General features: G+C 34.5%; 6 protein-coding genes across 8 annotated transcripts; 3 read left to right on the top strand and 3 right to left on the bottom strand.

Annotated features, from left to right (window-relative positions):
• Positions 1-2,847: 2,847 nt before the first annotated feature.
• LOC116134405 (cationic peroxidase 1-like) lies at positions 2,848-4,104 on the top strand. Its single transcript, XM_031420084.1, has 3 exons — positions 2,848-3,060; positions 3,154-3,348; positions 3,553-4,104. Exons 1-3 carry the CDS (start codon positions 2,848-2,850, stop codon positions 4,102-4,104), a joined length of 960 nt encoding a protein of 319 aa, XP_031275944.1.
• Positions 4,105-4,603: 499 nt separating this feature from the next.
• LOC116134387 (cell division cycle 20.2, cofactor of APC complex-like) lies at positions 4,604-5,810 on the top strand. The gene is made up of 3 exons (XM_031420062.1): positions 4,604-4,686; positions 4,926-5,442; positions 5,562-5,810. Exons 1-3 carry the CDS (start codon positions 4,604-4,606, stop codon positions 5,697-5,699), a joined length of 738 nt encoding a protein of 245 aa, XP_031275922.1. The 3' UTR covers positions 5,700-5,810.
• Positions 5,811-6,626: 816 nt separating this feature from the next.
• Positions 6,627-7,127, top strand: LOC116134386 (secreted RxLR effector protein 161-like). Its single transcript, XM_031420061.1, has one exon. The coding sequence runs from the start codon at positions 6,627-6,629 to the stop codon at positions 7,125-7,127; it is 501 nt and encodes a 166-aa protein (XP_031275921.1).
• Positions 7,128-9,802: 2,675 nt separating this feature from the next.
• On the bottom strand, positions 9,803-10,654 carry LOC116134385 (cytosolic sulfotransferase 17-like). Its single transcript, XM_031420060.1, has one exon. It carries the CDS (start codon positions 10,637-10,639, stop codon positions 9,803-9,805), a length of 837 nt encoding a protein of 278 aa, XP_031275920.1. The 5' UTR covers positions 10,640-10,654.
• A 6,321-nt stretch (positions 10,655-16,975) lies between these two features.
• On the bottom strand, positions 16,976-18,277 carry LOC116134375 (flavonol sulfotransferase-like). Of its 3 annotated transcripts, none has more exons than XM_031420049.1 (2): positions 17,302-18,277; positions 16,976-17,151 (listed from the first exon to the last, which is right to left on the bottom strand). In XM_031420049.1, the coding sequence occupies exons 1-2, from the start codon at positions 18,205-18,207 to the stop codon at positions 17,149-17,151; spliced, it is 909 nt and encodes a 302-aa protein (XP_031275909.1). In that variant the 5' UTR covers positions 18,208-18,277; the 3' UTR covers positions 16,976-17,148. The 3 variants fall into 3 exon arrangements, with proteins under 3 accessions (XP_031275909.1, XP_031275908.1, XP_031275907.1); XM_031420048.1 differs by having other exon boundaries at positions 16,976-17,154; positions 17,305-18,277; XM_031420047.1 differs by having other exon boundaries at positions 16,976-18,277.
• A 2,250-nt stretch (positions 18,278-20,527) lies between these two features.
• LOC116134374 (cytosolic sulfotransferase 18-like) lies at positions 20,528-21,667 on the bottom strand. The gene has a single exon (XM_031420046.1). The coding sequence runs from the start codon at positions 21,604-21,606 to the stop codon at positions 20,722-20,724; it is 885 nt and encodes a 294-aa protein (XP_031275906.1). The 5' UTR covers positions 21,607-21,667; the 3' UTR covers positions 20,528-20,721.
• Positions 21,668-27,780: the final 6,113 nt, after the last annotated feature.

The following is a 27,780-nucleotide window of genomic DNA, read 5'->3' as shown; positions in this document are numbered from 1 at the left end:
AGCGGAATGTTGATATAATAAAATCAAGTTAGTTCTAATAAATGCTTTGACAAACTAGAACATACAGGTAACTCAGCTTTTGAATGTATCAATGAGGAGTAAATTGAATTCACATGACAATAAATAAAAATAAAAATGGTAGAACTTTGAGTTAATTTTGCACCTATTGTTATACTAATAAATCACTGACTATATCAAAGTAATTCAATAAATAAAAATAATAGAACGTTGAGTTAATTTTGCACCTATTGTTATTCTAATAAATCACTGATTATATCAAAGTAATTAAATAAATAAAAATAGTAGAACGTTGAGTTAATTCTGCACCTATTGTTATACTAATAAATCACTGACTATATCAAACTAATTAAATAAGGCACGGGCTATTTAATTTCATTCTCTGGAATCCAATCTCCGTATAGTATTACGTAAATTATATATTATATGTTTTCTTATAAATTTCTTGGCTGCTGATCGAGCTACACGGTAGCACCGTTTGGAGCTGTACAACGTCAGCTTCTGAGAAGTAACGCTATGTTTATCCACAATGTGTAATAGTGTCAATTATGTCCGACAAACATATAAAATTGATTATGTCTAATTACAATTTTCAATAAAAAATTATCCATATTCTGATATTTTCCCAGTACAACCTGGGTTAGAGGTAAGTAATTAGGAAAAACTATTTAAAAGGGATTTTTTTTTTTAATAAATTACAATTTGACCTTTTCTAAATTGGTTTAGAAATTAGACCATTCATCCATTTTTTTTTTTCATTTTTAGTCCCCCATAACTTGTAATTAATATTCAATCAAGAGAAGACAACTATATAAAATATTTTATATCAGCAACAATATGTCTAGAATAATAGAAAATTCAACCTGTTTATATCAATGGGCTAAAATTCAATCTATTTGTATAAATGGGCTAGCCAAATAACCTATGTTATACATTAAATTTGCGAGGAATGAAATCTCAACACGTGTCCTATGACTGAGCAATATAGTGTATAAACTCTTTCCACGTGTCTTGTGACCATGCAAGTTTTTCGGCCGTGTATTATATCATGAAATGATGGCTTTCTCTGTAAGACTGCCAGAGTTTGCTTTAATAGTAAGATTCACAGTTGAGCGGTCATTCAGATCACATGACACCTTATAAGAAGATTGTTTCACTATTATGTCTCCAATTAGGGTTATTTGTGAGGCGTCATGCGATAAAAATGTTGCTTCATGAGCAAGACCACCGATGCAACACTATAAATATAATTCTCTCAACAGAAGACAAATATATAAAATGTTTAATATCATCAACAATATGTCTGGAATAATAGAAAAATCAACTTGTTTATATCAATGGGCTAAAATTCAATCTGTTTGTATCAATGGGTTAGCCAAAACCTATGTTATACATTAAATTCGCAAGGAATGAAATCTCGACACAAGTCCAATGACTGAGCAATTAGAGTATAAACTCCTGCCACATGTCTTGTGACCATGCAAGTGTTTGGGTCGCGTGTTATATCAAGAAAGGATGACTTTCTCTGTAAGACTGCTAGAGTTTGCTTCAACAATAACATTCACATGCCACAACTGAGTTGACATTCAGATTACGTGGCACCTTATAAGAGGATGACTTCACTATTAAGTCTCAAATCAAGGCAATTTGTCAGGCATCATGCGATAAGACATGAGCAAGACCATCGATGTAACACTATAAATAGGATTCTCCCATCCCAAATCCGGATTTGGAATTTCATTTCTCAATATCTATAGAGCAATTATCTCTCTTGAGCAAATATCTTCTATAAACAAATCAATAAAATAATAGTTGACATAGGAATTACGCCTTACATCCGAGCCACTTTAAAAACTATTCTTGTCTATTCTTTTATTTTTGTTCAAGCATTATTTTTATGATCTTTTACGATTACGGATTCAACATCATATTTCACAATCTCAAGCGAATCCTTTTGCCCGAACTCGCTAAGAAAGCCCATCGTCTAGTGAATATCAATCGTCAATCGTCTTCACAAAATGTACGAGGAAATAGAGCATAAAATTCGGCAAAGTTGAGTGAATCAACTCAATGTAATACATGAACAAGTCATGGCTGCGCGCAAAAAGTATCGACCAATAACAAAATAGAAATTGACAGGTTCAATAATCGACTTGCTCAAGAAACCTGAAAGGAGAACATAATTTTAATTCTTAGATGAGTTAATACAGAGCGGGGTGTTGATATAGTCAAATCAAATTAGTTCTAATAAATGCTTTGACAAACTAGAACATACATGCACCTTTTGAATGTATCAATGAGGAGTAAATCGAATTCACATGACAATAAATAAAAATAAAAATAGTAGAACGTTGAGTTAATTTTGCACCCATTGTTATACTAATAAATTACTGACTATATCAAAGTAATTAAATAAATAAAAATAGTAGAACGTTGAGTTAATTTTGCACCTATTGTTATACTTATAAATCACTGACTAGTGACTATATTAAACTAATTAAATAAGGCACTGGCTAATTAATTTCATTCTCTGAAATCCAATCTCAGTATAGTATTACATAAATTAATATATTATATGTTTTCTTATAGATTTCTTGGCTGATAGCGACACGGTAACACCGTTTGGAGGTGTAAAACGTCAGCTTCTGAGAAGTATAGATTGCTGGCTGCGTGGCCAGGTCAAAGATTTGACAAAGCCTTAATTAATTAATTACTTCAGCCTTTTCAGTTTCTCCCTATAAATAAGAAGGAAGGGGGGCAGCAAACAAAGCTATACCAAAAAAGACTCAGAACTTATTAAGAGTTACAAGCTAATAATAACTAGCATTAATGGCTTCACGTAGCATATTCCAGCTTCAGGTTTTCCTCATCTTTGCTCTTGCAACAACAGCATTCTCATCCGTGTTGTCTCCTTATTACTATGAGAAAGTGTGTCCTAAAGCTTTGCCAACTATCAAACGAATAGTGGAAGCTGCTGTTTACAAAGAACGCCGCATGGGTGGCTCTCTTCTACGTCTTCACTTCCATAATTGTTTCGTTCAAGTAAAATACCAAACTGTTAACTCTTTTCTCATTCTCATTTGGATTTTATAAGTGCTATCCATTCTCATATACTTTGTCATTGTTAATATGCAGGGTTGCGATGCATCTCTTCTCCTGGATGCTACATCCACCATCGACAGTGAAAAGAATGCACGTCCGAACCTAAATTCCACCAGAGGATTCGAAGTCATCGACCAGATTAAAAAAGAGGTTGACAAAAATTGTGGACGCCCAGTTGCTTCTTGTGCAGACATTTTGGCTGTTGCAGCTCGTGATTCTGTTGTTGCGGTGTGTACTTAGTAATCCTTCTTTATCATACCTTTTATTATTATTTTTTTCCTGGGTATCTTCCTTTCTGGTCAAGTGTTAGACGATTACGTATCCGAATATACACGCAATCACCAACCAATGCATGAAACTTAAATAAGAAGGAATTTTCTTTATATATATCAACAATTTTCTATGGCTAATTTGTACATCGAAAATGTGCAGCTAGGAGGACCATCGTGGAAGGTACAACTGGGGAGAAGAGACTCAACCACAGCTAGCAGGAACTTAGCCAATGACAACCTTCCATCGCCAATCATGGACCTTCCAGCTCTAATCAAAAACTTCAAAAACCAAGGCCTCAACGAAAGAGACTTAGTGGCGCTCTCTGGTGGCCACACCCTTGGTTTGTCACAGTGTGGTCTCTTTAAAGAGAGAATTTACAACGGAACAAACATTGATTCTGACTTCGCAAAAGAGCGAAGAAAGACATGCCCTCGTACAGGAGGAGACACCAAACTTTCTCCTCTGGACCCAACATTTGCACGCTTTGATACTGCATATTTCTCCAACTTGATAAAGAAGAAGGGGCTTCTTGAGTCAGATCAAGCACTTTTCAGTGGTGGCTCAACTGATGAACTCGTAAAGACTTATAGCTATAACCCAAAAACTTTCTCTGCTGATTTTGCCAACTCTATGATTAAGATGGGGAACATAAAAGTGTTGACAGGAAAGCTGGGTCAAATTCGTTCGAACTGCAGGAAGGTGAATCACTAGAGTGGCTGTTGTCGTTCTTGTATTTCTGTGTACAATTCATTTATTTCATTTGCAAGTGTAAAAAATTGAGTCAGTGAAATTGTTTGGAAACAATCTCTTGTTGAGTAAAATGCTTATTCTATTCCAGAATTTGGAATTTTAAGTCAATCGAAATTGTTCGACACAAATTTGATGTAACCTCACTTATTTCCTTGATTCATAGAGAATTAAAATCAGACTGAACTCCTTGATTCGTAGCATTTCCTCCCAACTGATGAGTATTAGGCACATGTTGGTGATAAAAAGACTGACCTGGAGATTGAAGATTTCCAAAGGCTGAGGCTGAAAACCAAAATAGTTCTGTCCATGACCAAAATTTCTAGTACTTGAACCTGTTGGAGTTGTCGATTACTTCAACATTAATGGGTAACGGAGACGCACTCAGGGGTCCTGTAAAGGGCAGGAAGACTTGGTGTGTAGGTTGAGGAAGTCTCTGTATGGGCTTAAACAATCACCAAGGATGTGGTACCAAAAGTTCGATTCCTATGTTCTTCAGCATGGTTTTAGCTGCAACAATGTGGATCACTGTGTATATGTAAAAAGGTTAGAAAATGTCTTTGTTATTTTAACCTTATATGTAGATGATATGTTGCTGATAGGGAATAGCAAAGAGTTGATAAATTCTGTGAAGAGTTTGTTGGCTGCACAATTTGACATGAAGGATCTTGGGGCTGCAAATTTTATTTTGGGTATGCAAATTACTAGAGATCGTCAGAGTTGTAAATTGTGGTTAGGGCAGAGAAAGTACATTGAGGAGGTGTTGAAGAAATTTAACATGGTAGACTGCAAACCTGTGAAGACTCCTATGACTTTGGGAGTGAAATTGTNGTCAGAGAACAAATCATTGATACCTATAGGGGACATCAGCAAGAGGTTTGTGGACTCAAATGGTCGCCTTCAGGCCGGCAGTTAGCAAGTGGGGGAAACGATAATCTCCTTTTCATATGGGACAGTTCCATGACCTTTGCAAATTCACGAAACCGGTGGCTTCACAGACTAGAAGACCATACGGCTGCAGTAAAAGCCCTAGCTTGGTGTCCATTCCAGGGGAACTTATTAGCCTCTGGTGGAGGTGGGAGTGATCGATGCATTAAGTTCTGGAACACCCACACAGGTTCTTGCTTGAATTCAGTGGATACTGGCTCTCAGGTTTGTGCTCTTCTTTGGAGCAGACATGAGCGTGAATTGCTTAGCTCTCATGGATTTACAGAAAATCAGCTCACCCTTTGGAAATACCCATCAATGGTGAAGATGGCAGATCTCACTGGCCATACCTCTAGGGTTCTTTTCATGGCTCAGGTACTCTAATATCACATTGATTGAACATTACCTTCTAGATAGATCATTTTTGAGGAATGTTGGTTTGTCATTTATGTTCTAACTATTCCATCTATCGCATGATTGTTTTCTTTTTCCAGAGCCCTGATGGATACACAGTAGCATCTGCAGCCGGAGATGAGACTCTGAGATTCTGGAAAGTCTTTGGAGCCCCTGAAGAGGCTAAACCTGCGCCTAAAACAAACCATGAGCCATTCTCTCATTTAAGCCTCCGTTGAAGATCAAGACAAAAGTGGTCTAAGAATGTACCATGAATAATTTATTATGTTTATACATTTTCTGGTATAATATATATAGTCATAGTTTAGAGTATTCTTTGGACTTAGACAAGTACATAATTTGTTTTTTTGGTGCAGTATTATTAAACGGTTTATTTTATTTAAAAAAGTTTCAATTAGAGATCAATTAATAGTGGAGGATCTTGTAGACATAGAAAGCAATGTTTGAACTAATTGAAATATAATATTATGCATGTAAATATATTTTTATAGAGTCCTACTCAAGTCCAGGTCATCATATGAAAATCATATTCGCATCTTATACTTTAATTTATTTTCTTTTTGTATTCATCATGTGTTTTATGTAAATTAAATATATAGCTTTAAATAAAAAGAAAATGGTCTCACTGTGACAACAATTTGATTGCCGGTAGCGGCAAGAAAATATAATTATATGAGGCAGGCAATCTCTGTTTTCAATAAAATCAGAACCATTAGAAAACAATTAATCTCCTCTGGCAAAAATGGAAGCCTCAATCCCCTCATAAAAAAGCCATGCAGGCAGGACCTCTGAGGAAGACCAATCCAAATGCCCTAGCAAAGACAAAGAGATCATTTCCACCCTTCCTCAAGAATATTGCTGGAAACTTTCCTAGCCTCTTTACCTATAGCAAGGTTGTTGGTTGTTTCCAGGCTACATTGAAGGAGTCCGGTTGGCGCATGAAAATTTCAAGTCTCAACTAATCCATCTCTGCAAAATATTGAACCCCCTTTGGTCCACGCATCTCTCATTTACTTCCTTACCAAAATCTATCAGAGAATCAATTATTTACATCTGGAGGGATCCGAAGGATTCATTTGTTTCTATGTGGCACTTCAGAAATAAGCTAAGCCTCAACTACTAAGTCTGAGGAAGATGCTGAAGAAATGACACATGTACCATATGCGAGTGCTGTAGGTAGTTTGATGTATGCCATGGTGTGCACACGACCCGATATTGCACAAGCAGTGGGAGTTTTGAGTCGCTTTATGTCAAATCCTGGTAAGGAGCATTGGAGTGCTGTAAAGAGGGTTCTTAGATATCTTCGTGGGACCTCGGATTTATCATTATGTTATGGAGGCATGGCGACTGGGGATGAGCTAGATGTGATAGGTTTTGTGGATGCTGATTGGGGAGGTGATCTCGATAGTAGGCGTTCCACAAGTGGGTATGTATTCTCTTTATTTGGTGCTGCTGTTTGTTGGATGAGTAAAAGGCAAAGTACTGTGGCTTTGTCATCGACTGAGGCAGAATACATGGCATTGACACATGCTGGCAAGGAAGCTATGTGGCTTCGAAGATTGAGTTTAGAGCTTGGTTTCAAGCTTGATGCTGTGAAGATTGGATGTGACAATCAAGGGGCTATTTANTTTATCTATATTTGCTAGCTTCTAATTATAATCAAATCTTTATTGTCATCCACATATATATACTATGTGAGAGTGAGACCCTTTTTTTTTTTTTTTTTTTTTTAATATTATTTTAAAGCTACATATTTTTTGAAGAACTTAAATAATATTTTATAGTCATTGCATGGAATGTGCACTAGGATTCTCTAACAACAGAAGAATAAGAAAGTTATTGTTCATTTATGAATTCATTTCTTGTTTTTCTTTTTTGATTCCTCTCATAAAATGTGCAATAAGTGTTTATATTTGAATTTTCCCTTTTTATTTTTACAAAATAGAGAACTTAGGAGCAAAGACAGAGAAAAATTCTGAAAAAAAAAAAAAAATTCAAAATTTCTCTTTATTATCTTCTCTCCCGTCTTTTATAAAACAAAAAAAAAAAAAAAAATTGTTTCAAATCAATATTTTTATTACAAAATTGCAAAAGGGAATAAAAAAATTGAGGTATTTGAGACGAAAAAACTAGGTGATAATTTAAAAGGGCTTTATCGGTTGTATAAGTAATAAATTTTGTATATTTTTTGTTTCTTTATGTTTTCAAATGATCATATCGAATATATTTTTATTTTTAAAATTTTAAAATACTTCTTTTAAATAAATATATTGAAAGCTTTTTTATTTTTTATATTTTTGAAATACTACTTTTGGACAAAAATATTGAACATGTTTCTATTTTTTTTACCAGCCAATTTCAATATTTTCAAAATTAAAAAAATAGGTGGCAATAATGAGGTAAGATTTAAAAATTAACAAAAACACCTCATAAGTTTGTTAATTTACTAAACACCTCTATAATAGAAATATTAAAAATTACAAAAAACACTCCTACCCATCCATTAAATACTGGCAGCTAGCCACCATCATTAAAGGATGGCCGGAGTCACTGTATCGACTCACGACCGGCTAGATTTGACCTGTCGTACGCCGAGATGGCCTTTTCCAACTAGATCTACCGCAGCTCTGGTCGGAAAAGACTAGATCTACGGTTAGAGCTGGCCATTGATGACTAGATTTGGTTGCGTTTGGTCGTTAACAACTAGCTACCGCCAAAGATCTGGCTGTTAACGGCCAAATCTTTGGTCGTAGATCTGACATTTTCTAACTAGATCCATGGTGGATCTAGTCGGAAAAAGCTATATCGGCGCACTACCAGCTAGATACCAGCTAGATCTAGCTGGTAGTGTGCCATTATACCAGATTCTGGCCACTTTCTGACAGTGGTGACCGGAATTTGATAAATGTGGGTGGATGGGAGTGTTTTTGTCAATTTTTAAACTTTTTTTGGGGGTGTTTAGTTAAATTAATAAACTTAGGGAGTTTAATTATTGAATAAAATATAATAGTATTTTCAGAATAAGAAAACAAGCGTGTATTTTAGAAATGATAGGAATATGATAAGACAAAAATAGAGAAACTAACACACCAAAGAAACTGTCATAAGGACGACTGAGTTGATATTGTACATAAAACACTTTGTCCTTTGCTCATGTATTTATTCCAAGGATCATTAAATTCCTATCGGTAGTCTCAGTTTCTCTTGACTGTTTCATTTTTACACACCATGTAACTGTAGTTTATTTAGAAATTGTGTGGTCCTCTTCACATCGGTGCTAGACGTAAAGAGGAAGGGAGTCACTTACCAATGGGTGAGTCGGGCTGGCCAGTAATAGTGCCTAACCTGAAGAGGGAGTCGAGGCCATCGGCCAAGGCTGAGTCGGGCCGGCCAATAATAGTACCAGACAAGAAGAAGGCGCCACATGATTGGGTGAGAACAAACGTTATGATCCTTTCATGTGATTTGCTGGAGGAGAATGTTATGATCACAAATTTGCTGGAGGAGAATGTTATGATCCCACATTGATGCCAAATGTAAAGAGTGTGTCACTATCACGTGAATGAGTGGAGGAGAATGTTATTATCATACATCCAATGGACATGGGTTAAGTCTTGAGTTTAAAGGATGAGTAGATAATATTGTTTAATAAGCTAGTCTCTTGTACAGTTGATAAACGTCTTGTTCGTGACAAGATGACCTTATTTTGTCATCTTCTTTATTTCTGTCAGTGGAAAATTCTGTTTTACATTCTAATGTAAATCTAGGTGATAAGTATTGAATTTGTTTAATAGTTGATTTCGATGCTCATATAAAATAGCTTGTCTTGTTTAATATAATATTTAAACGTTTTTTTTTTCTTTTTTTTTAATTACTGGAGGTATTCGGACTAGTTTATGCATACCTCAACTAATCTCGGGTCTTGGAACTGTCGGTCGGATAAAAACTCTAGTGACTACCCCTATTATTACTAGGGAGACTCAAACTTAAGAGTTTATAAAACATTCTTTTACGTTTTTACCATCAAACCACTAAGTGTTGGTTTATTTTAAACACTTTTGATTGCAGGTAGCAGGTAGCAAATATACTTAAATATTAGAGTCTGGCGTTTTCTCTTTTCCTAAAACAAAATCATAGCCATTATAAAGCATATATATTGAGAGACAAAACTCATACTCATTTTTAATTAATAGCTCAGATATCAAAATCCAGATTATTAAACTTAAACAAACTTCACAATTTCTTATGTGAAATTGCGAAGGCCAAAGAAAAATTTATTATTAAATAACACGAGCAACCTAATGCCATTGAGTTTTGCTTCTCAATCAAGACTTGAATTGAATATTAAACCAGATCCTCTTAACTTGTCTTCCATAATTTTATCTAGCCTTGCTCCCATCTCCAATGTCAAAGTATTTTTCCAATCTCCAATCTCACCTTTTCGGAAGTACATATTGTTATCAAATCCACCTTTTTCATCAGGACGATGCTTTCCCATCTTGTTCACCTCCAAATTACTCAGATTCTCAAAGCTGCAAAATTCAAGAATTTTGTCGACTGCGCCTTCCCTTTCTTCCTCCAACGAGAAAGAAAACCCCATAAAGTCGGCCAACTTCTTCAAGTAAAATCTAGCGTCCTTCATCATCTCTTCATATTTCAAAAACAAAACTCTATTCGGCCATTCCTGGCTCGCTTTCCAGTAGCTTAAAACGTGATCCCAATAGGGTCCATATACAGAACATCCATTACAATACAATTCAAATGCTTCCTGTAAAGAAATCTTTCCGATATTATACTGAGAACTCAGCTTATTTGTGAAGTGCCATAGCGAAACAAATGAATCCTTTGGATCCCTACATATGTAAACAATTTTACAATCTGAATTTATAACAGATTTTGGTAAGGAAGAATAAAGAACATGTGTGGACCAAAGTGGGACTCTTGGTTTAGTATTTTGGATAATTGGATTTTTAATGTAATCTTTCTCCAAGAAGGGAATGCAATCATGAGGATTTTTACAGAGTAAAGGGTTTGAAGAATTTAGGGTTCTTGTTACGGTTGCGAAAGCGAGAGCCTTAAGCCAAGTGGTACCTGTTTTCATGGCGCTGCAGAGAAAAATGTCATCAGGTTGAGGCTTGAAATTTTCTTGAGCGAACATGATTCCTTCTAAGTAATTTGGTGTCAACCAGAAGCCTTGGTATAGGCAAAGAGGCTGTGCAAATTTCCAGCCATTTTCTTGTGGAAGAGTTGAAATTATCTCTTTGTATTTTGTTAGGCTTTTGGGAATGACTTGGTCTTCTTTAGAGGTTTCCATGTTGTAATGGTTCTGATTTTGCCTCGGTTCCTGCTGCAATTCAATAGTATGATAATTTAGGGCTTGACATCCAAGTTCAAGTTATTAAGTAAGGATACAATATTCATATTAAAGTCTCATAAATCTTTAACGTGAAAGGTGAATTCTTTTTTTTTTTTTTTTTTTTTATCGCCACAAGAATAGAGACAATTATTGAAACGGAAAGAAAACACGTTACAAGAAAAACATAAAATAATAACGGAACACGAAGATTTATCTTGGTTTGTTCCATTTTCAAAAAACTATGTTCAACATTCAAATAGAGCGATTTTATTGAGTATCGAAAAACTGCATAACACAAAGATGAACATTATCGATAATTCACTCTTTTTTCTTTATTCTCACTCTTTAAATTTTTCACTATTACAAAAAATTTATAATAGAGACATAATCCCAAATCCAACAAAAATAATATATCACATACTAATTAATTTTTAGTTTTGAGAAGATGTTCAAGAATTTTGATAAAGATTGCAGATACTTTTGACTACCCATTTCACCGAACATTCCATGAATTGGAAAATTTCATTAAATCTTTGAGCGAAATCATATTTTGCAAGCTTCCTTACAATCAATTGGCAAGTGGGGAGAAAATGAGATATTCAAACTTGAGCGCCCCGCGCCCACCCCCCCCCCCAAAAAAAAAAAGGAAAGAAAAAATCTCATACCTTCAGCTATACGCAGAGAAAAACTAAACAGATGTGATACTTATCAGCTCCTACACATGCATTGAGTTAGGAGACTGCTTATATAGAAAATCAATAATAACTATTGTAATAATGATTCCAATGAAAAAAATAAATACAAGAGAGCCCTATAGTCGAGACTTGATTTGGTTTAGAGAAATTAAACATTAATTATTCATGACATTGGATTTTGTATTGAGATCTTGATTTCACATGGTCTCCTTAATTTTTGGGGTAAAGGAAAACTAAAAAATCTATTATCCAAGTTAATGTATATAGAAATTAAACAACATTAATTATATATATGTTTTAGCAAAATTTTGCCACGTGAAAATACAATTTTAATTAAGTGTAACTTAATGGTTAAGATTTGATTATTAAAATTTTCTTAGCCTGGCTGTTGTCAACTTTATCGAGAACAGTTCACTATGCAGTTTTTTATGCATTACATAAAGCCAAATTCATCCTTTTCATAACAAGTATTCATAAGTTTAATAATTCTTTAGATAAAATTTAGATTAATATTCTCAAAATTGAATGAAAAAAGATGACAATCACATAAAGTTAATATCCCTTATTGTCATGAAGTTTTTGTAGTAATTTAAATCTAATTTCTCTCTTGAATTAATAATATCTTCATTACGAATTTGTTGGACATTTCATTTGATTATTATTATTCAAAGCCATGTCAATTGAGATATTGTAAAAATGTCACGAAACTTTCAAATGTACATGTGCAAACAAGTTTATTGATGGCTGGATTTTATTATTGAGATTAAATATTTTGTTTATTCAATTTTAATGTACAATTTACGAAAAAAATTCTGTGAATTGCATGCACAAATGACCCATGAATGACCACAAACAGTTCAGTTTGGTAGAAAGAATTGAGGAAGTTTGGTAAAGGGAAGAGGTCACATTTTGGTATTTATGGAAGGATGTTGGCTTTGGCTGTTTATGCCTTTGGCCGAGCTCGACCTTTTGAAAGTCCGTAGCCTGAAGAGCAAAATCTCTCTCTGCTAAGTACTGATCAGCAAAATCTCTCTCTGCCAAGTACTGATCCGCTTGGACGCAAACCGCTTTTGCCTCTGCATCCACGGCTACAAAATTTTGCTTCAACTTGGCATTCTCCTCCTTCAACTCGTGGAGTCTGCCAGCAGAGTCCATGTCAATTTTCTGCTAGGCTACGGTGAGGGCGAGTAGGTACTGCATGAGAAAAGAGACGATAGTTAGTTTCCTTTTCTAAAGATCTAAAATAAAATTAAAAAAAAAAAACGCTGAGAAATCGGCTGGTATTAGAAAGTTCTTGAAGAGAAAAAGTTGCTTTACTTGATTGTGCATCTGGAGGGCGGTGGCCACTAGATTAGTAGGCCGGGAAGCCACGAACTTCTTAAAGGCCGTGGCAAGTTGGCATTCCAATAGGATGTACACTATCGGCTACAAGTGCTCTGGTAGTTGTCCTAGAAAATTCAACACAGACGGGTTTGGCCCGAGGGGGCAAATACATCTTTGTGTTAGAGTAGATGCTATAGAGCCAATCAATTATTGTAAAATTGACTCTGTAACAATGTTTATTTATCAATAAAAGACATATTCTTCTATTTCGTGTATGTAATGATATATGTGACATATTCTTCTATTTCGTGTATGTAATGATATATGTCCTTAGGATGGTAGAACTATGACAAGGGTATCAAGTGTTTCAAATCTTGATAGTGAGAACCCTATGATCACATATGGTGGCCATTCTAGAAACGTTCGTAGCCGCAGTATTATTCTGACTAAGGACATAGATAATACGGTAAGACTATCATAGTGTTGAACAACCCTGTCAAAAGGCAGTGACTGAACTCACTTGTCAAGGTTGTTTGTTGACAACCTGGTGCAACGCATGAGTGTTTGCTAGAGGCAAATTCATTAGACAAACCCACCAGAGGATTCCATATGGATGGTAACCTTAGTGTCTATGGAATAGATCCTCTAACAGATGATGATGCATGTGATCCTTAGACTTGATATCACCGAAGCGCCTTGTGCACCAATTGGTGTAGTTTGACACTAGCCCAATGTAGTTCTATTCAGAGCTATCAATACGATAATGATTGACTATATTAAGAAGTGTATCGAGACTATGGTGGATCGACAAATGATTTATCACTCCTGGGTACAGGAGAAGTTATCTCACTGGGTAATTCAGTAAATGGTAATGACACTAAATCTATAGCCACATTGGGATTAAGTTGATGCTCAATCCAATTTAATATTCCTGTCATTAGTCCAGTAACTGAATACAAACATTTCGAGGATATCTGAGATTGACACTATTTTTGTACCTTAGTCTCGATGAGATAACAGTTGATGAAAGGACTTGATTGCACGGTAACCATATCATTGACAGGCTGCAGTTTTATTGAATCCAAATCTATCGGGTGGCCATGATGCCTTGCTAGAGGCCAATCTTGGTCTGCGTGTAGTGAGACGATTAATTAGTGTTAATCGCGACACTACACACTGCTGATATAATGAGGAGCCTACGGCTCACACACTTAGAAGATAATTTAAGAATCAATTTGTGAGAAGGGTATTTTAATCTTTTAGGATGAAAATGTATTTTAGTAATCTCACAGTGCAATTAAATTTGCTGAGGTTGTTGCCTGTATTTAATTTTAATATTAAAATTAAATTAGTGAGATTATATTTAAATATATCTTTGTATATATTTACGTGAATTATTATTATTAATTAAATATTAATATATTATTATCTATAAATTGATTTTAATTATAATAATAATTGATTAATTAAAATACCATAAAGGGTGTGTTTGGTTGCAAGGGTAAACTAGGGTTGGAGCCCATGGCTATTCCTAAGTGGAATAGGGTTTTAATTGTTGCACTATATAAGTTTAACCTAAAATTAAAACATATGTGAATGATTCATTCAATTAAAAACCCTAGCCACCCTATCTCTCTCTCTTTCAAGAAGAAAACTTTTCTTGTTCTTCTTCCTTGATTCTTGTTCTTCTTCCTTGATTCTTGAAACCCTTGATTGTTCTAGCAAAATAATCAAGGGTTCTGTGGATTATCTTCGTGTGGACTTCCATGAGTGCGATCATACTTTGGATCGATTGATGAAAAATCACGTGAACAATAGATAGTGAACAGTAACTATGAATAGTAACCATGAACAGTATTCCTGTCTGAAGTCAGAGACATTCAGAGGAGCCTCCAAACGTACGTAAGTATTCTAATCCTTGAATGGATATACTTTATACAGATTTTGTTTATAAACATGTAAACGGTATAATTTATACTCGGATCTTGGCAAAGAAAGGTAATTGATCTATCGATTGAATTTTTGTTTTTCTGCTGCGTATGGTACATCAATTACTAACACTTTGACCCATTGTTTGCCTGCTTTGAAGAGGTCGTTCGAATGAAACACTCTTCTCCATGTATCGAGCTCAGAGCGAAGTAATTCCCGATTTTCGACGAAAAAATCCTAAGTGTTTTCAGGTCGTAAGTGATGGATAAAGTTCAAAGCATGTTGATATAGCATTGAGCAGGATCTGACCTAGGTCGTTGAACCCTTAAGGGACAATCACCTTAGGTCGCTTGTGCAATTCTCAAAGATCCACATCGCGAAATCCACTTAGTTCGCTGGTCGAGTTAGACCGTGAGCTTTATGTCATTTTAGCTATTCTCCACTTACAGTTCGGGCAAGCGTTTCTCAAGACAAGTTAAATCATGGCATAATCATGAAGTTCTCAAGGTTCAAGCCTTGGACCTTAAGAACTGTGGGGCTTCTGTTATGCCTAAGAAATCAGGGCTGACACAAGTTTACGTCAGCGAGGACTAATTAGAGTTTAAGAAGGCTTTGTGCTACCTAGGCGCTGCCACGTCGTCCAAGGACGGAAAGAGTAAGGCTATCATCAACTTGGCAAGTAAAGATTTGGTTTGTGAGTGGTTGGGAGTCGCCTACCTACCTAAGCCCTACACGATTTAAAGATATCTCCTGTACAATCAGCCAATGGGAAGCAAGGTAGGAATTATACGACACCTGCCCGCTTACATATTTGTAATCATTACCCAGAAATCTTTTACTATAAATAGAGGGCTCCCCTCTCATTTTCGGGATTCGGATAACAAAAAACACTCACTCTCCCTCTCTGCATTTCTACTCTCTGATCGCTATATGCGACCTGATTATAATCTCTCATTTATAAAAAGGCAGTGGACGTAAGATTCACTTTGAGTATCTGAACAACTTTAAAAATCATCTCCCATTTATTTATTTCAATTTCCATTTACGTGTAATTTCTAAGTCAGCTTAACACTTTGCACGAGCGGATAGTTAGTGTAAAAAATCAAGCATCAACACCTTGTTTATAATAATATATACAATCTGGTAGATCTCTTCTTACGATATGGGTGGGTTTATTTACACACCATAAACTATATTCTTTTATTTATAAACTATATTCCTTTGTTTATAATATATTCTTACAAATTTTCTTCGGTGTAGACATTCAAAAGTTTTTGTAGAAAATGATATATATATATATATATATATTGTTTGCTTAATTATGTTGTTTGAATTAAGCTGGCTGTAAAATGCAAAAGCTGAAAGAGAATAATGTTGCCACCAAGCGAGAAGAATATGGCTTATAATAAGGTGCGGATGCAGTACATGGCCCACCCTCAAATTTTTTTAAAATATATTAATATGTATAATTTTTGGATTTTAGCTTATCCTACCAAAAATATTAATGTGCCTGTGAATAATTATAAGCCAATTTGCAGCTTCCATGCAGACTCCACCTCCATCTCCATCTTCATCTCCATCTCCACCTCCACCTCCACCTCCAGTCTTGTTGTCACAACTGATCCAAAGCCTCGACTTAGATGGACTCTCGAGCTCCATGAACGTTGTCGATGCTGTTACTCAGCTTCGAGGACCTGAAAGTGCTTCCCATTTAAGCACTTTTTTCTTTTTTCCCAATTAATTTCTGTGTTATTGTTTATTATTTATTAATTTATTTATTTTAATTTGATGCAACTCCAAAGAACATCCTTAGAATTATGGGGGTTGAAGGTCTTAGTGTCTTACTCTTTTCCATCTCAAGAGTCATCTTCAGGTTTTTTTTTATCATTTTTATTTAAATTTCTTCATTTTCTCTATTAATGTAATTAATATTCTCCAGACTAATTAATTTCAATTTTTATATTTCTGAACTTGTATTATATATAGAAATTCAGGCTTGGGAAATTAACAATCACAATACAAGGATCATTTCAATGACCAGGGAGCAGCTAGGAACACTGAAAGAGGTGATTGTTCTTCATTTCTTGCTATGAATATATCAATTTCCACTTAAAATATTTTCTTTACAACAGGAGGCTTTCAAAGAAATAATATTGCTGCAGCTACTACAGCTGCGATAGCAAGTTGTAGCTTGAGTGAGGAAGTGAATATCAATTAAACTTAAACAAACATCGAACAATAAATTACAAGGAAACAAACTCTGACATGCAGCCAAAAATAAACTGGAATATTACACATCACATAATGACCAAGAGAAAGCCACTTATTTATAAAACAAGACACATATTGGGAGCTTTGAATCAATCAAGCTTTCAAGTTCAAACCTGATCCACTCAGCTTCGTTTCCATGATGTTATCCATTCTTTCACCCATCTCAAATGTCAAAAAGTTTTTCCAATCTCCAACTTTACCTTTCCGAAAGTACAAATTGTTATCAACTGTGCCACCGTCAACATCAGCACGAGGACTCTGTCCTTTCTTATTAACATCTAAATTGCTGAGATTCTCAAAGCTGCATAACTCCATAATTTTCTTCACTACTCCTTCACTTTCTTCCTCCAAAGAGAAAGGATGCCCAACAAACTCAGCAATCTTCTTCAAGTGAAATATGGTATCCTTCTTCATGTCCTCATATTTTAGAAAATAAAACTGATTTGGGCATTCCATACTCGCTTTCCAGTACTCTAAAACATGGTCCCAATAGGGTCCATATGGAGATTTTCCATTACAGAACAATTCAAAGGCCTCCTCTAAAGAGATTTCTTCATGGCTTTTGCTTCTCATTTTGTTTAGATAATGCCACAATGAAACAAATGTATCCTTTGGATCCCTGCAAATGTATATAATTTTGCATTTAGATTCTGTTATAGATTTTGGCAAGGAAGAGAATGAGATATGTGTGGCCCAAACTGAGAGGCCCCCAGCTGGCTTAGGCATAGTTGGATTCTTAAAGTAATCCATCTCCAATGAAGGAACACAGTCATGAGGTAATTTTGTGAGTAAAGGGTTTGAAGATAAATCGAAATGGTTTCTAGTTGCAATGGCAAAAGTGAGAGCCTTAAGCCAACTGGTTCCTGTTTTTGGAGCATTGCACAAAAAAATGTCACCAGGTTGAGCCTGGAAGTTTTTTTGAGCAAAAATGGCTCCTTCTAAAACGAAAGGGTTGTACCAAAAGCCTTGGTATAGGTAAAGAGGCTGGCAGAATTTCCATCCATTGTCTTTTGGAAGGGTTGAAATGAGATCTTTGAAAGATGTTGGGGTTTTTGAAAAGTCTTGGTTTTCTTTAGAGGATTTGAAGAGATGGCTTGACTTTTCAGAGGGAAATGAGGATTCCATGGGGTGGTGGAGCACAGTGGAGCACATTTTAGCAACTCAAACGAAAATTGAAATAAGGCTTCTGAGTTTGAAGAGAAGAAAGAATTCGTCCTTCATTTATAGAGGATTCATTAATAAAAAAACTCAGCAATTTGAGTGATTGCATTTGCATGATTCATGTGAATTGACAAATCGACAATTTCATGAATGATTTGGTTTTCTTTATTAGAAGATAATTATGAATGATTTACTTTCACTAAACTAGGCCGTGAATGGTTGATATCAAATAAACAATGCAAGTGCACAAATTTTTTCAATAAATTATCAACCAGCTAGCTTTTTTAATCATATCATAATTTCTTATATATATACACACATATATATATGAGAGGAGGAGTTCTTAATAACTTGTAGAGAGTTTTCGTAAAAAAATGTCTTCTATTTTATAGTAAAATTTTTTTCTTTCAAACTTTTATTTATGCCAACATTTTATTGAATTAATATATTTAATATTTTTCATGTTCAAAATTAAATTAAATATTTATATAATGAAAAGATTAAAAAAAAAAAAGAAAACACATTTTCTAAATATCTTATAACATTTAAAGACACTTCAATAGAAGATATTTTTGTTTTATTAATGACTTGAACTCTCACTAATTATTTACTTTTGCGAGTGCGTAAATCTTTTGAATAAAATATTTATTAAAAAACTCGCATAATTAATTATTTGATAACCTCTTATTCAGGCATCAATTATTAAAGTTGGACCGCACTATAGAAAAAATGACATGTTTCATGAAGACATGTGTTAGGATCCCATATCCGGATCTCACACCCATTAAGTGTGGTACTTAAACCTAAGGGCTCTCTCTCTTATCATGTAAGTCTTTTGGGTTAGGCTCTCCCTTAGACTTGAGTTCTAACGTTGGTGCTTTCGTTGAGAATTGTGCTACGAAAAATGTTACTTATAAGCTAGATTAAGATGCAGTGTACTCTCCTTGGGAGGGGTTGTTACATTGAGTAACTGAACGGTGAGTAAAGCTACCCAAAGGGGGAAGAGACTACCATCGGTATCGATAGAATGAAAGCCACTGTGGACATCGGCTCTTGAAAATGGGGGGGTGGCACGGGCGTTTTTGTTGCAATGTTAGGATCTCACACTCACAAAATCTGGTAGTTAACCCTAAGGGCTTTCTCACCTATTAGACCGGTCTTTTGGATTGGGCTCTCTATTGAGCTTGAGTTCTAACAATATGTTTCATGTGACATGTGATAAGATGATTATGAAAAATTTATTTCATAATTTGGAAAATAATACTGGAAAATGATTATATTTTTTCACATAAAATACCATAAAATGATTATCCTAGACAATGTATATAGGAATTAATTGAACAATTAATATTAATTATATGTTTTAGCACAATTTTGTCCACCAACAAGTATGAGATCTGTAAGAAGGATCCATCAAATTTAATATACTCACGGATTTATTATATAATTAAGAGTAGTCCTATATGTTTAATTTCTTGTGAAAATACATTTTTAATACTATTTTCCTCGGATTTTTCAAAATTATATGCAATGTGACAATTACTAAAGTAAAGGTTAAGATTTGATTATTAAATTTTTCTTAGCCTGGCTGTTGGTGAACAGTTTTCTGTGCAGTTTTTTATGCATTACATAAAGCCAAATTCATCTTTTTGTTAACAAGTGATCATAAATTTAATAATTCTTTAGATAAAATTTAGATTAATTTTCTCAAGATTGAGTGAAAAAAAATGACAACTACATCCCTTATTTTCATTAATTTCGACTGTGTTGGAGATTAACTTTATTATTATTATTCTAAGCCAGTATTATCAAATGACCAAGAATCGGTCTTTTTTTTTTTTTTTTTTTTTTTTTCACAAAGCATAAGTAGGATTTGATTGTCTAATAGTAACAGTGGAGTTTTCAGATTTCTCATCAACAAAGGGAGATAGACATACCTTTTCTTCAGTGACAAAATCGTCTAATTCAAAGGACACTAAAGCTGGAAACACTTGAGATTTCCAATAGTTATAGTTATTTGCAAAAGGCACATCCAACCGTACCTGCTGCCACTGTTGTGGTTTACCTCGAACATTATTTGTAGCTGCTACTGCCATCATATCCACTGTACACGTCGAGTACTAATTGGGTTGATAGAATGTTCAATGGGTCTCGATGATTAGTTAAAGGGCACGCAAACTGACCTGGACACCTCGGTTATTAAAAAAAAAAAAAAAAATTGTAATCTTTGCAACAAAAATAATCCTAAATTAGTGTTGTCCATGATTATTTGAATGTGAAATGAAACATCTTTTTGGGTTTTTAATTTGTTTGTTAGAGTTGCATCGTATTTTTGTTTAGATAGGGGGAGATATCCAAATCGATTCAATCCTCTACAATTGTATGTGTTAAAATATAATCAAGAGAGGTATCACAATTATTGTGAGGACTACATAATAGCTAGAGATGTATTTTTACCTTGCTTGAAACAGTAATACAACTGACACATTGATATTTATATCTCAATCAAGACTTGAATGTCAACCCGGATCCCCGCAACTTCTTCTCCATGATTTTGTCTAGCCTTTCTCCCATCTCCAACGTCAACAGATTTTCCCAATCTCCAACTTCACCTTTACGGAAGAAAACAGATTTTTTAGTCTTATTCACCTCCAAATTGCTCAGATTTTCAAAGCTGCACAATCTTATAACTTTCTGCAATTCACCTTCCTTTTCTTCCTGTAAGGAGAAAGGATACCCAATGAACTCGGCCAACTTCTTCAAGTAAAATGTAGTATCTCTCATCACGTCTTCATACTTTAGAAACAACAACCGATCCGGAAATTCCAGACTTGCTTTCCAGTACACTAAAGCATGGTCCCAATAGGGTCCATAAGGAGATTTTCCATTACAATACAACTCAAAGGCCTCCTCTAAAGAAATGTTATCATTGTTCTTTGGTCTTAGCTTATTTGTATGGTGCCATAGTGAAACAAATGAATCCTTTGGCTCCCTACAAATGTAAATAATTTTACAACCTGAGTCGATGACAGATTTCGGTAAGGAAGAATATGGAATATGAGTGGCACAAAGGGGGAAATCTTTCTCAGGTATAAATGGATTCTCAATGCAATCCATCTCCATAAAGGGCATACAATCATGGGATACTTTAGAGAGCAAAGGATTTGGAGAATTTCTGAAATGGGTTCTAGTTAGAGTGGCAAAAGTCAAGGCCTTAAGCCAAGTGGTACCGGTTTTAGGAGCGCTGCAAATAAAAATATCGCGCGGTTGAGCCTTGAAGTTTTCTTGGGCAAAGAGGGCTCTTTCTATGAAATAAGAGTGCCACCAAAAGCCTTGGTAAAAACAAAGAGGTTGGAAGTCATTCCATCCGTTTTCTTCAGGAAGGGACATTGATGAAATTATCTTTTTGCATGTTTCCAGGGTTATTTTTGGAGAGGCTAATTGTTTTTCTTCAGAGGGAAATAATAAGGGTTCCATGTATACTTGTGAAACTTGATGATTAGTTTTTATGTGATTTATATGAAATGTTTTTTGCTAAATTATTATTATGTTGTGGATGCATGGTTTCATGTAATCAAATAAACAAGTACGTAATAATCTTCAATTATGGACTATCAAACCTTTGTTATATAAATAGATTGTCATTTTGTGGTCAATTATTTGGGGAGGATCAGGTATAGATAACAATGTTTGAACTGATTAATATAAAAATTAATGAATTATGTATCTAAAAAATTGCTGTCTCTTCCCCAGAAGGTCGTATTGTGAATATGATATAAGGGTTATCCTAAAGTTTTTTATCTTTATTAGACCGAGTATCAATGTTTTTAGATACCCTGAATGGTTATCAAATAAAAAACTCTAGTACATTATATAACCTTCGGAATATAATAGAACATCAAATGAGTCTTATCAATTAAATTAAGAGAGGATCAAGGTGTAGAAAGCGATATTTGAACTACGAATACTAATACTAAAATTAGTTATGATATAAGGGTTATCCTAAAGTTTTTTATCTTTATTAGACCGAGTATCAATGTTTTTAGATACCCTGAATGGTTATCAAATAAAAAACTCTAGTACATTATATAACCTTCGGAATATAATAGAACATCAAATGAGTCTTATCAATTAAATTAAGAGAGGATCAAGGTGTAGAAAGCGATATTTGAACTACGAATACTAATACTAAAATTAGTTATGGTTGATTTTAATATATTATTGTTCCTCAATTTATAATAAGGACTTATAAATTCGTGTGGCTCAAAGAATCCGCACCACTGTACCGTTTGTCTGTGATGTTTCGGGGCATCTGGTAGGTACATTGCCCATGTTCACTTGACCTGAAAGTTTGGCTAGTATGGATAAGCACAAAATGAGTAGTAGATTTTATTTAATTCTTGAGATTATTATATTAAAAAGCTGGAATTCCCAAAACTAAACCAAGACTGCTTAATTCTCTGTCTTGCTTGAGAAAGTCTTTGACAAACACCGAATTTTGTTTCTTAATCAAGACTTAAATTAAATGTCACACCAGATTCAATTAAATGTCCAGCCTTTCTCCCATCTCAGTTGTTTACGGATAACATATTGTTATCAATCCCTCCTCCTTGATCCTCAGCATGATGCTTTCCCATTTTATTCAGCTCCAAATTTTTGAAATTCTCGAACCAGCACAAGTCTATAATTTTCTGCACTTCAAGTTCATTTTGTTATTCTGAAAAAAAAAAAAAAAAGGAAAGCTAGAAAGATACCCAATGGATCCTATTTGGGCCTTCCAGGCTTGCTTTCCTTTCCAATGCTCTCCAGCACATGGTCCCGATAGTGTCTGGAAATAGATGTTGCATTACAATAAATTTAAATTAAGAGGCCTCATCCAAAAAAGCTGTTTTTATCAAGGTTCTTGGGTTTTGACCACATCTGACAATTTTCAAATGTATCTATTTAGGGTAGCTTCTCATTATTGAAAATATATGCTGTAGAGGATAAAATCTACAGTTGAGAGCGACTGATACTATACAAAGTAAGCTAATGATAACCTGGTAGACCTGCACAAAGAGCACAAAAAAGGGAATGCGAAGGCTAGATAGATACTAGTGTGATGCCAACCATAAACATTTTGACGCTCAAGTTAGCGAGGCTGAAAGAGCCTATTTGGTGAGGCCTAAAGGGAGAGAATACCAGAATAATACGATAGTTCTTGGGAGCAAAAACTTTTAGAGCTTAGGTGTTACGGGTGATTTTTTAATCAATAATGAGGAAAACTGCCCCTGCTTATATAGTGAACCCAAGAGGTTCAAATCTTAGTAGGACTCTAAGTCCTACTAGGTAAATGAGTCGTTATTAGGAAAGAGATGAGATCTCCTTTTCTTATTAGGTTAAGCTTAACATTTATGATTGTGATCTAGGATCTTGATAGAAGTGGAAACAGAATAGGATTATGCTTCCTATTTTTGGATTGCTATGGGCTAGTGGGCTTGACCCAACTTAGCTTAGCTTGTAGGATAGCCCAACTCATAGAGAAGGCAATTCGCAAGGTGGATTCAAGCATAAGCCCAACCAGAATTGGGCTAAGACCTTGGGCCGTCATCTGTCTATCCTGTCTGTTGGGCCTCATCAGGCCCAACGTGATTTTTGGCCCATACCTATGCTTATATATAACTTAGTAGTGGAAAAACAAGACTTCTATACATAAAAACTTTAGTTAATAGGTAAGAGCTTAACATTTATAGTTGAGTCCAATTAGGGGTGAGCACGGGTAGCGGGTAGAACCGGAACCGGGGGTAAGAACGGGAACCGGAACCGGAATCTACCCAGAACCTGCACTGTACGGGTAGGTTCCGGTTCCAATTTTTTGGAACCGCTACTGTGCGGTTCTGGTTCCGGTTCTTGCATGTGGAGGAACTGGAACCGGAACCAGAACCTGTAAAAAAGGTACCCTGTTTTGGAACCTGTAGGGGGTACCCGGTTTGGAACCTGTTTTGGAACCTGTAAGGGGTGGGGTACCCGGTTTGGAACCTGTTTTGGAACCTGTTTGGAACCTGTTTGGAATCTGTTTTGGAACCTGTTTGGAACCTGCTTTGGAACCTATTTGGAACCTGCTTTGGAACCTGTTTTAGAACCTGTTTTGGAATCTGTTTTTAGAACCTGTTTAGAACCCATTTTGGAATCTGGATTATAATGAAATATTTGTGAAATGTAAATAATGGGGGAGTTTCTATTATTTTACATATAAAAAAATTTAAAATAGAAAAATTTAAATTTTTAGAATAACCTAATTAAATAAATATACGAATACAATTATACTTATTACATATAAATTACACCATATTAAAAGCTTTAATATATTATAACACATTAATATTAAAGTTTTGATCAATTAAGTGAATAATTAGAATTATGATTCAATTAAAAGTGTTTTACATTTTTAATGTTATTAAAAGAATTATTTTTGAATAAAATAGTATATTTGATTGAGTAATAATATATTTAGTTATTTACTTCAATTATCAAGTTCTAAGTATATCTATAATAAATTAGTAATTAATTAATTATATATGATAAATTGATAAACATTAATAAATTTAATTACTAGTTAAATATCATACTTAATCAATTATAACATTACATTATAGTTAAATGATTACTTAATTAATTATAATTTTATAACATTACTTAATTGATTTATAGTATAATTAATTATAGCATTACATTAATTGATTACTACTTAATTAATTGACTTNAATCAATAATGAGGAAAACTGCCCCTGCTTATATAGTGAACCCAAGAGGTTCAAATCTTAGTAGGACTCTAAGTCCTACTAGGTAAATGAGTCGTTATTAGGAAAGAGATGAGATCTGCTTTTCTTATTAGGTTAAGCTTAACATTTATGATTGTGATCTAGGATCCTGATAGAAGTGGAAACAGAATAGGATTATGTTTCCTATTTTTGGATTGCTGTGGGCTAGACCCAACTTAGCTTCGTTTGTAGGATAGCCCAACTCATAGAGAAGGCAATTCGCAAGGTGGATTCAAGCGTAAGCCCAACCAAAATTGGGCTAAGACCTTGGGTCGTCATCTGTCTATCCTGGCTGTTGGGCCTCATTAGGCCCAACGCGATTTTTGGCCCATACATATGCTTATATATAACTTAGTAGTGGAAAAACAGGACTTCTATACATAAAAACTTAAGTTAATAGGTAAGAGCTTAACATTTATAGTTGAGTCCAATAGATCTCCTCACATAAAATTTAGATTTTTTTTTCTTATCGAGTTAAAATGTTATTTGAACTTTAGACCTTTGACTTTGATACCACGGAAACACTTTTAAAATAAAAAATGTAGAACTTTAGGATAGCTCCTCGTTATTGAATATGTAGGTTTATGTACAAATTAGCAGAAAATCCGGCAAAAAAATTGGCCCGTTAAGAGTGTTGTAAAGTACTTTGGGGAGAAGTACCACTATGAAACAACTGCATCCTTTGGATCTCTACAAATTAAATATTTGTATAACCAGATGTTCTGATAGATTTTGGTAAGCAAGTGCTCAGACATATATAATTGGTTTCTGTTATAAATCGAATCAAGCATATTAGTTTTATTAGAAGTTTTATGTTGTTAGTCTATTCTATTATAAGTAGGAGTTATCTAAATAGATAGATAGTGTCAGTGTTTGATTTATGTAATTAGCATTATGAGTTTTAGTTGAAGTGATTTAAGATTTAACTCCAATATAAATTGTGAAACTTCTGAAGGCAGAGCAGGAAATTTCTGGAAACGGAGTAAAAATTGCAGAAAAATTTAAGAGAAGCCACCAGCAACAGTAACAAAAATCAGGAAACATTTCTTTATTCTCAACATCCTCTCTCAAGCAAAGCAGAAAGTATGCTGCTGCAACTTGCAAAGAACTTGAACAAAACAAAACCGCTTTTAACCAACTCTTATTTTCTACTTAGTTTGAACAATCAAAACAAAGTCCTTCACCAGAAAACTATTCACCCTCAATTAATTCCTCCCTGAAACTGAAACTGACTAAGTCTTGAGAATGTTGAATGAATTTTTTTTCCTTTGATTTAGGTAAGTAAGAGATGAGATTCAATTAATCTCCAAGCATAACAAATCTTACTACTGATAAGGGTTTTGTTAGTAAATCTGCTAGTTGAAACTCAGAAGGAACAGACTGCACCATATGTTTCTTAGTTGCTATTAACTCTCAAACATAATGTACAACTATTACAATATGCCTAGTTTTGGCATGAAACACTAGATTTCCTAGAGTTTCATAAAGCTCAACGACTCAATTTGGAATGCTACANATCTTGGCTCATGTAAACGATCCTGTTATATTATATTTTTCGTTTCCGCTGCGTATACGGGACCGTTTACTAACAATTTTGAGTTCATTCTTGAAAACCCTATCATTCTCTACACCCTCACACGCCACTTTCATCTACAAATTCTCTCATTTTCTTCATCAAATTTCCAAGGCAATTTAGAGGATTTTTGGTTGGATTTTGGTAGATATTCAATCCTAAGCATCCAAAGGTAAGAGTTCTTGCAATATGATGTGAGATTAGTTTTTAAAGTGTTGAATTCTTGTAGTTATATGCTTAGAGTTTAAGAAGAAGAGGAGATCTACCCAAAATGAGAGTTTCTAGTGTGGAACTACCCAAGATCAAGGTAAGTAAATCCAACCTTAAGTTTGATTTGAGTAAGTTTGTAGAGATTTGTTCATGTATGTATGTGCTTGTGTTTTTGAGAAGTTTTGATGAGATTGATACTTGATGATAATTAAAATTCAGCCATGAGAATGTAGACTTTGCCTATATGGTGATTGATGGAAGTTTGCTTGAATTTAGAAAGAGTTTGAGTAGACTTTATGGAGTGTAGTTTTTTGGCTAGGTTTAGTGTTGATTTAATGGAGTTTTGCTCCAGATATTGGTGACTCGAGAAAGAAGTAGAAGTGTAACCAAATAGAGTTTGAGTATGCATGCAATTTGTTTGATGAAAATCCTAAGAGAAAACATGTTATCATGGTTGGCCTGTCACAACCGTGACCTTCTGAGTGATTTTTGGGCACCTTACCAATTGAACTTGGTTGAGACCTAAATATAAAAGTTGTAGCCCTGTCTCTAAGCTTTAAAACGAGACCAAGATCATACAATCTGATGTGTATAACTCAAGATATGTCTTCTTGAATATGACCTATGCGGAATGACTACTTCAAAAGATTTTGTAGTCTAATAATCTATGATTGATTTAAAGTATGGGAATGTTGTTGGTACAAAATACTAGTTCTCTAATGATATTTTTATATGCCATAATGCATTCTCACATTTGCATTTAGAAAGAATAGCAAAGAATGAGCATAGTTCCATGCACATACACTTGGATGAGAATAGTGAAGAAAAAATAAAAAGAAAGAAAAGAATTAATTGTAAAAAGATAAGAGAAGAGAAGTTTGTTGCGATGGGGAACCCGCAAGTGATAGAGAAGAATAGTCCCACATACATGCCGCCTTCAGTGAGCAGCCTCAGAATTAGAAAGAAGTGTAAAGTTCGTTA

Source organism: Pistacia vera, unplaced genomic scaffold, assembly GCF_008641045.1.
Source record: "Pistacia vera cultivar Batoury unplaced genomic scaffold, PisVer_v2 Contig287, whole genome shotgun sequence".
NCBI classification, from domain to species: domain Eukaryota; kingdom Viridiplantae; phylum Streptophyta; class Magnoliopsida; order Sapindales; family Anacardiaceae; genus Pistacia; species Pistacia vera.
This window is presented reverse-complemented; position numbering and strand designations above follow the sequence as displayed.

Bases quoted from the DNA above. Each gene is read 5' to 3' on its own strand.
- LOC116134405 (XM_031420084.1), top strand. From the start codon at position 2,848: ATGGCTTCACGTAGCATATTCCAGCTTCAGGTTTTCCTCATCTTTGCT. The intron at 3,061-3,153 runs GTAAAATACCAA...GTTAATATGCAG, and splicing joins TCCATAATTGTTTCGTTCAA to GGTTGCGATGCATCTCTTCT. The intron at 3,349-3,552 runs GTGTGTACTTAG...GAAAATGTGCAG, and splicing joins CTCGTGATTCTGTTGTTGCG to CTAGGAGGACCATCGTGGAA.
- LOC116134385 (XM_031420060.1), bottom strand. From the start codon at position 10,639: ATGTTCGCTCAAGAAAATTTCAAGCCTCAACCTGATGACATTTTTCTC.
- LOC116134375 (XM_031420047.1), bottom strand. From the start codon at position 18,207: ATGTGCTCCACTGTGCTCCACCACCCCATGGAATCCTCATTTCCCTCT.
- LOC116134374 (XM_031420046.1), bottom strand. From the start codon at position 21,606: ATGTCCCTTCCTGAAGAAAACGGATGGAATGACTTCCAACCTCTTTGT.